The sequence below is a fragment of the Pecten maximus genome, chromosome 19 (genome assembly GCF_902652985.1).
Source record: "Pecten maximus chromosome 19, xPecMax1.1, whole genome shotgun sequence".
In the NCBI taxonomy this organism is placed as follows: domain Eukaryota; kingdom Metazoa; phylum Mollusca; class Bivalvia; order Pectinida; family Pectinidae; genus Pecten; species Pecten maximus.
Genome location: NC_047033.1, coordinates 17,639,441 through 17,651,842, shown reverse-complemented (window position 1 = coordinate 17,651,842; position 12,402 = coordinate 17,639,441). Strand labels below are relative to the sequence as shown.

At 37.3% G+C, this 12,402-nt stretch overlaps 1 protein-coding gene across 1 annotated transcript in view; it reads right to left on the bottom strand.

Moving 5' to 3' along the window:
* The window catches only part of LOC117317443 (deleted in malignant brain tumors 1 protein-like), a 45,450-nt gene that overhangs the window by 7,211 nt on the left and 25,837 nt on the right, over positions 1–12,402 (bottom strand). Inside the window, exons 24-29 of the mRNA XM_033872253.1 lie at positions 9,613–9,766; positions 8,491–8,669; positions 8,165–8,318; positions 6,121–6,296; positions 5,029–5,179; positions 3,909–4,045 (exon numbers count right to left, since the gene is read on the bottom strand). Coding sequence (XP_033728144.1) covers positions 3,909–4,045; positions 5,029–5,179; positions 6,121–6,296; positions 8,165–8,318; positions 8,491–8,669; positions 9,613–9,766 — 951 coding nt within the window. The remainder of the gene's footprint in view (positions 1–3,908; positions 4,046–5,028; positions 5,180–6,120; positions 6,297–8,164; positions 8,319–8,490; positions 8,670–9,612; positions 9,767–12,402) is intronic.

The following is a 12,402-nucleotide window of genomic DNA, read 5'->3' as shown; positions in this document are numbered from 1 at the left end:
TAGGTTAGGTGTTCATTCTTTGAATTTCAGGTGCGATTTGCTTCAGTATAAACGAGCAGGTCGTAAACCAGTCATTAATTACTCGTTGTATAAAGATGGTATACATCCCAGTCCTGTCTTAGCCAGGTTTTGGATGAAACGTTTAGTGGCTAAGGCATTTGTTGATTGCTGCTAGTTGTGTATTTATGTAGTTTTCATTTATTATACACTGCTAGGTAGGGGGCTCCCCAACCACAGTAATTAAATGGAATTTTTGTAGATTGAGTATATATGTTGAATTTCAAGTGCAGTTTTACTTGACATTCATAGTCCTGTTGTACTTTGCAGGATTTTATATTTATTTACTTTGTATATTGTATATTATTCCGTTGTATTCCAATGGCGGAAGTAGTAGGAGCACCTTCCAAAAATCCTGACAATGTCAAGGAGGAGGAAGGGGAAGAACATGTAGAATCCGAGGTCACATTGACTGAGGAGCAGTTGTTAGAGGCTCTAGCAAAACTTGGGAAGTACAGGATTACTCCTGTTACTGATGGGGGACCACCTCCTATCCCTAATGCTGCTAGCACGCCTATGCATAAATTTAGTTTTGTTGGTACAAGCCAAACACATCCACCAGACCACTCTGGCCATGGTACAAGTATGTATGGCGGTAATTCTCAATATATCCCTAAGGTACCCCAGTTTTCAGGGGAAGAGCCACCTTTAAAAGGAGATGTTTCCTATGCGGAGTGGAGGTATGAGATCAGATGCCTCAATAGAGACTCTGATATAACCTCCAGCACCCTTGTGCAGGCCATTAGGAGGTCACTTCGTGGTATTGCAAGGAGGACTCTTTTAACTGTAGGTGATAAAGCCTCTCCTGTGGAAATCTTGGGGAAATTAGATTCTTTGTTCGGGGATATTTCCACACATGGAATGCTGATGCAGGAGTTTTTTTAACTCTAGTCAGAAATCCAATGAATCTGCCACTGCATTCGGTTGCCGGTTAGAGGCTTTGCTGCAGACTGCTATAGAGAGTGGTTCTCTACATAAGTCGGCTAAAAATGACCTAATGCGTCATAAGTTTTGGACTTCCCTGAGATCTGACAAACTTAAGAGTCAGACTCGTCATAAGTATGACACAATAACTAGCTTTAATGAGCTTTTAAGGGAAATTCGAATAGTGGAGAAGGAATTAAATATCTCCTCTACTGCAGGTGCAAGCCAGCCAAAAAAGGGACACCAGCATGCCATTAGTGTTGAATCTGACCCACAAATTGCTTCTGTTACTGAGATGGAAGATAAGTTTGTTATAAAGCTAGAAAGTCTAGAGCAGAAGAACTCTCAACTTGAAAGTAAGTTGGACAAAATTTTGAACAAACTTGGTTCACAGTCCACAAGTGATAAAGCAGATGCAGGTCAAAGGTCAGGTCAGAACAAAGGTCGTGGCCGTGGAGGTTACAACAAGTCTAGAGGCCGTTTTTAAGTAAGTTGACCCAAGTGAATATCTCTGTCATGCGTTTAAGTATTTATGAAAAGAGTTCAATTACGAATGGTCATTTTGGCCCTATTTTCTTTTCTAAATAGTGCGTTTAGCCTCGCTATTACAAAATTGAATTAGTAAACGTACCTACTGATATATGTGTGTGTATTTGAATAAATTGATTTTTTGTATAAATGGAAATTATTTTACATGGTCTACAGTAAGTCTTGAAACTTGAGCTTGAAATAGTTTAGTTAAATAGGCTAGCAATATCATCGTGATTTAGATTATATTATATGGACGCTATGGTTTAAATATCAGCCGTATGCCTGCTATATTTAATCTCTACACTTTATCTATCCTTCTCTTGAAAATATTGACAAGTCATGACGACTTCGATGTATTACTTCTGAATAGTCCAGCATGATAACTATGCCCCTATTTCTGGTTAGACACATTCGTAAATTGTTACGTACTGATAGTAATATGACGACCTCCTGGGTAATCCCGAACACTGTGCCAACTATCACAAACTGAGTATATTTGTGGTAATACATCATTCCTAAATATTTCAGAAACAAACCAAAGACTTCTGAAGCTGATCAGTCTTCTAAGATCAATCTCATATCACTCTTTATTCAGTCAATACTCGTATAAAATAGAGAATTATCAAAGTCTGCAAATGTTTCAATTTATATTATTGTTTTGCGCTGCGGAATGTCTGGTGTTGTGCCGAGAAGATTTAAATGTGTTACATGCTAAAAACAGACAAAGCCGAACAAAAGACGGAATGTTACAAAGATATCGATGAGTTGCAAACATTCTTTCGTATCAAGACCGCAGACAATTGTTTCATCTGTAATACATGCAGACACAGATTCAGAGATAACAGGCTTCAATTAAAGCAATTCACTGAGATTGAGAACTTTCTACCTCCAACAAAGAAAAGATTCATGTCATTCATTCTACTTTATGTAAACTTGCCTACTCGGTAAACACAAAGATAGTTGTGCCGTCAGAGTGCCGAACATCAGTATACTTATACCTGCAGGCAAGAGATGCTGCCAAAGTCATGATACAGACGGTTCACTTGAATTAGATGCGAGGGAGAAACTAAAAACTGACAACATCTAAATGATGAACTCTCTTTACTGAAAATTGATTATATATGTCGCTAATTGATTTACGTAAAGACAGCGTTAAACAAAATTGTGACGTTGTGACGGATATGATAGGGAACACGGCATCAATGAGGCAGCAAATATATGTTGCCATCTTTGTATGCATGATTAAATCAGAAATTTCGAACAAGATTTCGGCAACAATTTCCAATATTTCCAAGTCAAATATACGCCGGGTCTATCAACTGTAAGGAATGCCTTAATGACAAGGTCCGTCCTTAATTACTTTGTTCACGTCCAGCGCGAGGATGTTATTATGGATCATACACGGCTACTTGACCAGACGTTATTTGGAAATTTTGGGCAACAGGAAACTGTCCTTGTGCTTATTGGTACCTATATATCTGTTGAGAAAAGCAATAACTGCCATTTCCAACGCCGATCCACAATACCATAGACCAAGCAAGACCCTAGTGAAACCGATGGTAGTACCATAGCAAGCGGCTTTTATATTTCCAGCATAGGACCATATTTGGCGGATTCGAAGAACAATTATGAATCCATTTTGAATCATATTCTCAAGACAAACGTTGAAGGTCCTAGATTAAGGAGGGAGATAGTTTTATTGTGGACAGGAGATTTCGGGATTCTATTTTACTTTTGGAGGACTTGGGAATCAAATCGGAAATGACACGTGTTTGTGAAGGACAAAAACAGATGTCAACCGAAGACGCCAACATGAACTCACTCATAACAAAGGTAAAAAGAGTTACACAGCCTTAAGCAAGGACCTTAAATATCCGAAAACTCATTATTACCATGTCAAAACCCAAAGAAGAAACCGACCTGTTTAAATCAGTCTTTTCAAGTTTTATACCATATAGTATCATAGACTTTTATTTTATTTTGCTTTAATGCTTGTAAATGAATACAGGAGTTTCCTCGATATTACCCAACCACAATTTTTAAGAAAATGTTGCCCTATTTATGTAATTCAGATAATTCAGATACGATTTTTCCTTGTAGATGGCACGGTTTGTGGAGTCATTAAGTGTCGGGAGGATGGAAATATTTCGACACATCTCTTCCTAAGTTATATCTCTGTCATAAATTATCAGGGAAGATGCTACGGTTGTAACTAAGGAATACAAATCCCAATTGATAGAATAACTATATTTCTAACCTCGTTCATACAAATATGCGGTGTAAATATGAATAAAATAAAAGACAGGGCCAAGAATGACTATTTGTGAATCTACTCCTTTATTGATATACATACCTGTTGTATTATAACAGAAAACACTAGCAGGATAGCTGCTTGCAATAGCCAACTTGTCCCCATCCATCAAAGGAACAATCAGCTAGACTGTCCTCCGTACCGTTACAGTCTACACCTCCCATCCACACAGGTTCTGTTAGATAGCCATAATTTAGTGTACGATATATCTGACGACCGTTACTGTAAGAGAAAATGAATGCCTCTATGAAATTATACCGTTTGATATTAAACTTTATGATAAGTCGAAAGAAAAACTAGAGTACCGACAAGCCATTCGATGTGTCTCTAGATCTGAATTGAAATAATGTTCATATGTTCCAACTACATGTATATATATATTTTGGCGGTGTTTATTATTTTTTTATTATATGTTAATCGAATATAATCTTCCATGGGTCTTTCCTGTGTACAGGGATATCTCAATCCGGGTTAAACACGGACATTACTTAGGGATCTTTGGTGCAAAACAATAAATGATCTTTATTGGTTCCATGCAAGACTGGCCTCATTAGATAGTCATAATTCCTTGTGCGCTATATGTGTCGAACGTTACAAAACCATATATATATATATGCCTATTGATAACGCATGTTTAAAGATGTGCTCAAAACAACCATAATTCACTGTTGTTTAAGTATTGCTTTCTTTGTTACCTTCCTATATGAATGACCGTCCCAGCAAAAAAAAACAAAAAATAAAAACAAAATAAAAACATTTGTGGAAATTAACACAAACTCATCTATATCAAGTTCATCCACTTTATTCCCCCCTGGGAATATTCACCTTATATACACCATTACTATATAAATTGTTGCCTGTTGCATTAATCATTCGGGCTATTGCTTTTTTAATCCGGTAACACGAATTTTCATGACTTCAAAAATACACGTAATATAGTGATGTCAAAACAACGACGTCATTTAGAGACGAGGACAAGAGCATGCTTCTTCGTATCACTAAACCAATTGCAACAAAATGAAAATTATTATATGATAATTTTCTATTTTCTATTGTAACTGATATACATCTATATACATATATATACATATACAAATGCCGAGCAAAAGGAAAATGTTATCTTGACTAAAATATGAATGTGACCGCTTTAAATAAATGGAACATTTTTTTTTTAAATTTTATCAGAAAATAGTGCAATGCATTACCTGTATCCCAACATCTTGCACGTGACATTAGCATCCCTGTGGTCCCAGTCGTAGTAGCCACAAACGGTTCCCCAGTAGCCACCATAGTACACCTCCACACGGCCGACATGTGGACCTGAACCTCCAGTCAGACGTACGTCAATATCACTTCCTGCCAGAAACCATAATGATATTAAACTACGAACAACCGAAAAATTATTATCATTACCTACCACAATAGGTATGTGTTACATAACCCGAAGTATGAAATAATACAACTTTTTAATAGCAAACAGTCTACCACACATGAAATAAACTCAAAAATGCGTTTTGAATTGTTGACACGTTGACCTTTGACGGGGACTATTTCTAAATCATGTGCTTTGTCCAACACATGAAGACCTCTTCACGTAGCTCATTTTATACTTCAGGGAGGATTATTACACCTCAACTGATGCCGAGAAAGGACACATGTTAACACAAACCAGGCCAATTCATCATCTGAATAGCTTTTTTATTTTGAAACAAAAATAAAAATAATAAAATTTATCATTTAAACTTTTCACAATTTTCAATATATATATATTTGGATGGATGTCTTGAACATTATACCTGTAATATAAAACCAATTTTCTTACAATGAACACTACCGAGATAAAATGGAGATAAAGACTTTATCAAAAATCACTGCTCCTTTATTTCAGTCAGTAATTAGGACAACAACCGCATATAAATATAAAATATACCTTTAATTCTGCTTATCACACTATCTAAAATGTCGGATATATCATCAAGTTTATAACTTAGCACTTAATTCACACTGATAACGTAGGAAATAAGTTTTGTTTTTCTCATAAATTTTATTTGCCATGGTAACGTCAATAATACAAAAAAACACAAAAAACCACTATTTTTTTGTTATCTTATTTAAAACGGTTATATTCTCAAGTTTCTTACTACATAGTGATTGTTCACCAAAAATGTTGATGCAAAAAGATGAAAATCATGATAAACAAAAATGTCGGATTTTTTTCAGTTCCATTAGAAAGTCCTGGGTGTTAATGGATTAACGACAGTTGAACTTCCCCAAAACATAAAAATAGCATATTTTACCAGAGACGTTATAACAGAAAACACTGGCTGGATAGCTGCAATAATCCGAAAAAGCCCATCCACTAAAGGAGCAGTCAGCCAGATTTTCCTCCGTACCGTTACAACGTACATCATCCATCCAAACTGGGGACGTATAACTACCGTAAGTAGACGTTCGATAGATTGATCGACCGTTACTGTAAAAATAACAATGATGAAAGTATAGTTCAATCATAAATAAAGATGTATATTATTGGTCCCAGATGTTACAAATAAATGCATTTTTTTTCTTTATTCGCATGTGAATATGTTCAGTGTAATTTATTTATAAAGAGGTGAGGAATGGTCCACTTATCTTCTTTTCCTGCTGTATTATATATCATGGTATCCATATAACCATGCTTGCAAATTACTGTAAAACTTTGATATGATGTCATATAATATCATACAGTGTTGACATATGTGTGTGTATGCAAGCTTTTATCGTGGACTGCGACGCCGCCACTGCCATTGGAAGCGTGGTACTATAGTCTCGCTTTCGTGACTGTTTTGTTTTATCACAGACGGAGAAACAAATTGATTATAAAGACAATGTATCTGTTGTTTTGGATAAAAGTACTATTGCATTTGCTATCGCTCAAAACACTTCAGCTAAATGAAATAATGTATTTGTTTTGACCAATCAGGAGCCGACATTATATTTCCATTGTAACGCTTCTGGTGACACCTGATGTCTTAAGGAATAAGGTATAAACATGTTAACTACTTGACCAGGTTTTAAAAGAAGAGGGCCAGGGAGCCTGCATCGCTAACATGGATGTATTAAAGAAATCATGAGAAATGCTCTCATTCAAGCTATATTACAAATATTTTACAATTGTTTGAGCTGCTTATTCTAACAATGGAACAAACATAACGTCAAAAAAATTCTGTCATCCCTATAAAACAAAACGGAATTTGTTTTATTAAAAAATTTACAATATTTCTTGTATTTGGCCCCGCCCTTCGAGCACCAAGGTAGTTATACCATCTGTTTATACAACGGACCCCGCCCTTAAAGGGTCACAGCGGCTCAGACCTCTCATATATACAAAATTGCTCCCCCTTCACCAAATGATGCTACCGACCAAAGATGGACCAAATTAGTTCATTCCTACAGAAGAAGAATATTAAATAATGTGCTATGATTCCCACTACAGGGTTCACCCGTCAGGCCCGAAAAGGTCTAGACCCACCGTTTATAGCATGATTCAGGCTGAATAAGGACTGAATCCCTTGTTTCCTACAGAAAAAAAAAACGATTTTGATGAATATGCTATATTTTCCCTGTTGCGCCCCGTTCCTCAGGTCGCTGGGGACCTTGACCCACAATTTAAACAAATCTGTATATCTTTCTCAAATGGATGCTTCAGACCATATCATATTAGAATCTGCTCACTCGTAGCGATTTCTAGCAAAAGACGGAAGACGGACCCCGCGCCAGTGACTTGGTAACCATGTCAACCACAACCCGAAAACATAAAAAAAATCACAATTCAAATAAAGCAATCACATCTACACATGGTTTTTAATATTGTGATGTTTTATTATTCTGTTAGCTTAATTTGTCAATTAGGTTTGGAAGAGTAGCCCGGACAAAACATGTCTCACTTAATGGCCATTGTCCCGAGTAAAAAAAAAATCTGATTTATCGGTTACAACGTAATGCCACTAATATTAAGTTCCTTTGAAATCTATGCATTATCCTGAACGTGGAATCGGCAGAAAATTTTTTGTCAACAGACAGAAAGACATACACTCTTTCCAGTATTGCCCCCCCCCCCCCTAAAAAGTGTTTGTGTGTATGGGGGGTGGGGGGTGTATTATTTTACATTCATTGTGAGATGAATGGGAAAATATATATACATGGATACCATTGCATCCGTGCCTTTAATAAAATGAACGTCATTGTACCTGCATTGACATCCCTTGATTTTTGTGTGAATACAAAGCATGTTACACAGTTTCATGATTTATATAATGATGGTCGTTAAAACGAAGTTATTTCTAGATGACGTTTGCTTACCTGTATCCAAGCATCCTACAAGTAACATCTGCATTTTTGTTGTCCCAGTTGTAATCATAACATACTGTTCCCCACATACCGTCGAAGTAAATCTCTATCCGTCCGACGTTGGGTATTGCTCCTCCTACCAGTCTGACGACAATATCACTGCTCGCTAGATGTTTAAATTGAGTATTATGTCACTACTGCTATAACAGGATTATACGGAAATATGTTTTACATGTTAAAAAGAAACATTACTTATAAATATTTTAAAAGGTTTAAACGATACAAAATCTGTATGTATAAGATTGAAATTTGATTTTGATTCTTGAATTTAAACATACCTGTTACATTATAACAGAAAACACTAGCAGGATAGCTGCTGCAATAGCCAACTTGTCCCCATCCACCAAAGGAACAATCAGCTAGACTGTCCTCCGTACCGTTACAGTCTACACCTCCCATCCACACAGGTTCTGTTAGAGAACCATAATTTGTCGTACGATATATCTGATGACCGGTACTGTAAGAAGAGTACATACCTTAATGAAATCGAAACATTTATTATGAAATGGTAGCAAACTGTGAAGAGAACCTCAATGCCGACAAGTCATAAAAGTCACGCGAGTTATCTAAACCTGAACATTGTTTTTATGTTATTGTAAATTGGCAGAATGATATATTTCCATTTTCTCGTTACACAGTTGTGACTAGAGTGTCAACTGTGTTGCCCTACCCCAAGTAGTAAGGCTTTATCCCTTCCGTAGCAACAACTGGATCTCTACGTGAAATATATGAGAATAAAAGGGTCGATAGGGAAATTATTGTCATGTAAACAAACAATTTCTTACGTGTAATTGTCATTCATTTGTGGACGTTTTACTGTTGGAAATATAATTTGATAGATAGTGACTTTGAAGTCGATGTCAGTTCTGTGCTATTTCTCAAGAAAAGATACAGGAGTACAAATTCCTGAAAAAGCACCATTTAACGTGATACCATGGCTATGGTTTGACAACCATTGCCATTAAAAGGATGAAAGGTGTTTACATCAAATTTAAACATCTTCCTTCGAATAAGTATTGCACGTGGTCGGAGAATACACCGTCCGACACGACAGAGTGTATAAAAACCAAATTCGGACATGTAGTCGTGTAACCTGATTACGGTAGGGCATTGAATTTCGGAACAAAAATGTGTATTAGTTATATTAAGATATATAGTTGATTTACTGAAATAACCAAAATACGGACTTATACAAGTAAAAAACGGCTTTCAAAACACTTCCAACTACTGTCATGGTTGCTGTAAGATAACTGTAGTTTTTGAATGATTAATTTCTTTTTTTGTTCATTGAAACAAGTAGGCTGCTCATTGTATAGATACCATAATGATAATGTTTTTCTCTATTTTAAACATATCATTTAATAGATAGTTCACTACTAATGAATACATGAGAATAATACCTGTATCCCATCATCCGACACGTGACCCTAGCATCAGTGTAGTCCCAGTCGTAGTAGCCACAAATGGTTCCCCAGTAGCCACCATAGTACACCTCCACACGGCCGACATGTGAACCTGAACCTCCAGTCAGGCGTACGTCAATATCACTTCCTGCTAGAAACCATATCTAAGTAAACTGCAAGTTATACATATTAGGGCATCGATATTGCTTTCTGCTGAAAGCATCTTTAAGCTTCACAAAACTGACGAGTATGTATAAGTTTCATGGAAATCAATATATACTAGCAGAAAAAAAGTTCGGGTTTTCTAATGTAGCTTCCAGAAACGCGGTCTCAATTCAACTTATTTTACACTGAATTAACCCCTTGCACTGTCGAAATGTTTTCAGTTACAATTTAGTCGAACATTTCCCCTTCCGCGTCTTTTATCGGATGTTTCAGAAAAACCTTCATCCGGGGTTATCTTGCGCCATATGTAGTGGTAAATCATTGCTTTGTTTGTTTGTTTGTTTTTGTTTAACGTCCTATTAACAGTCAGGGTCATTTAAGGACGAGCAAGGTTTTGGAGGTGGGGGGAAGCCGGAGTACCCGGAGAAAAACCACCGGCCTACGGTCAGTACCTGGCAACTGCCCCACGTAGGTTTCGAACTCGAAACCCAGAGGTTGAGGGCTAGTGTTAAAGTGTCGGGACACCTTAACCACTCGGCCAACGCGGCCCTAGAAAATCATTGCAAATCGAACATCGGAATAGTACATATCATTTACAAAACATTACTTTTCGAAGCGACTGTACAGCGAAATGTTGCGTTGTTTAGTAAAGTCGATAAAGGTAGGGTCATAGCTCTGATCATGCAAGGGCATTCGCACCGGCATGTAGCCTAGCAATATGGTGTACCTGATACAACATTATCCCTTTATTTTGGCGTCCCTGAGCCACAGGGATATCGGGTGATCGTCGTAGGAGCGGACGCTCGCGCATTACGTCACGACGTCAAGGTAGAAGCACGCGTTTCCAGTACCTCTGTAATCCATTTCAGACGGCGACCGAGACATCATGCCAAGTTATCGGCAGTGTGTCCAAGATATGTTAGGAATCGGTCGCGGAACTTTAATGTAAGGCCACGGGTGGACACACATGCTACTAATTCGGATCAGCAAACGATGTAGGTTACATATGATTAAAAGTTATTCACGCAAATAGTGTTATACAATATATCAAAGTAGAAGTTCTTTTTAAAAGTCAACAGGAAAAACACGCAATGAAGACTGCTTCGGAAGCGAAGATGACATCTGTGTCATCGTCGACACCTACCATACAATTTTAGGTCAAATCCGAACGATGACAACAGAACCATTATATTATGGAACTGTATGCATCAAGCAGAAGGTATTTTTGGGCGTCTTAACTTCAGCACATACAGGTATAAATGCAGTATCCGCAAAATATTTAAATCACCATTCGATGTTAGTTGTGTTAAAACATACACTCCGATTCTACGTTATCGATCACGTTCAGCTGTAATTGTCTTTCTAATTAAACAAGGGCCCAATGTGCCCGAATCGCCAACCTGCTATCCAGTGACCCTTTTCATGAATAAACATAATTAAGAACAAGTGTATCAGCGATCTTTGGGCCTGGCAGTTATTTGAATAGGTGTGTCTCTTAAATATTTTGGCCAATCTAACTCAAACTTAAATTATGATCAAGGTCATTCATTTGAACAAGCTACTAGCCTTCCTCCAAGAACGCTAAAAACCAGATATAAGGTCTCTGGACCTTTCAGGTATTAAAAAAAAGTTATGGAAAGATTTCAGCCTATTTGATCCCTGTGGCCTTGTATGATGGTCAAGGTCATTCATTTAAACACAAATAGCCTATTTGATCCCTGTGACCTTGAATGAAAATCAAGGTCATTCATTTGAACAAAAGTAGTAGCACTACACCAAAGCATTCTATAGACCCAATATCAACTCCCTGGGACTCTTTGTTATTGAGAAGAAGTCTTAAAGATTTAAGCCTATTTGATACATGCGACCTTGAATGATGGCCAAGGTCATTCATTTGAACAAAGTTAGTAGCCCTTACTCCCAGCATGCTGGGCTGGTGAGCTAATAACTAGCAAAACATACAAAAGCTGTTAAATTAGAGAGAAATGAATCCAAATCAGACATCCATCATTATAAGCTCACCTGCCCGAAGGGCAAGTGAGCTTATGCCGTGGTGTGGCGTTCGTCTTCCGTCCGTCCGGCATCAACTTTTTCATTTAAACAACTTCTTCTCATTAAACAAGAGGCCCAGGGTGAAGGGCTTCCAAGTTTGTTCAAATAAATGACATTGACTTTCATTCAAGGTCGCATGGGTCAAATAGGCTATAATCTTTAAAAGGCTTCTTCTCAATAACCAAGAGGCCCAGGGACTTGATATTGGGCCTGTCTGTAGCATGCTTAGAGCCAAGAGTCACCAAGACCCGATCTTAGGCCAATAGTATGCTGGAATTATATGTCGATGTGCGTTAATTAATTTCAGGATTATCGATAGTATGCAGTCATCGACTGACAATTCAATACAAGGACTAGAACTAGAAAATAGGACTAGAAAATATATTGACATGAATAAACCTAGCTTACTCTGATATTTGAATAAAGTGGTTATCAGCATAGCATCTGTAGCAATGACCTGCAAATTTGCTGTAAAGCCAGGTGAGCCATATAGGCCCATTGGGCCTCTTGTATTGAATTGTCAGTCGATGACTGCATACTATCGATAATCCTGAAATTAATTAACGCACA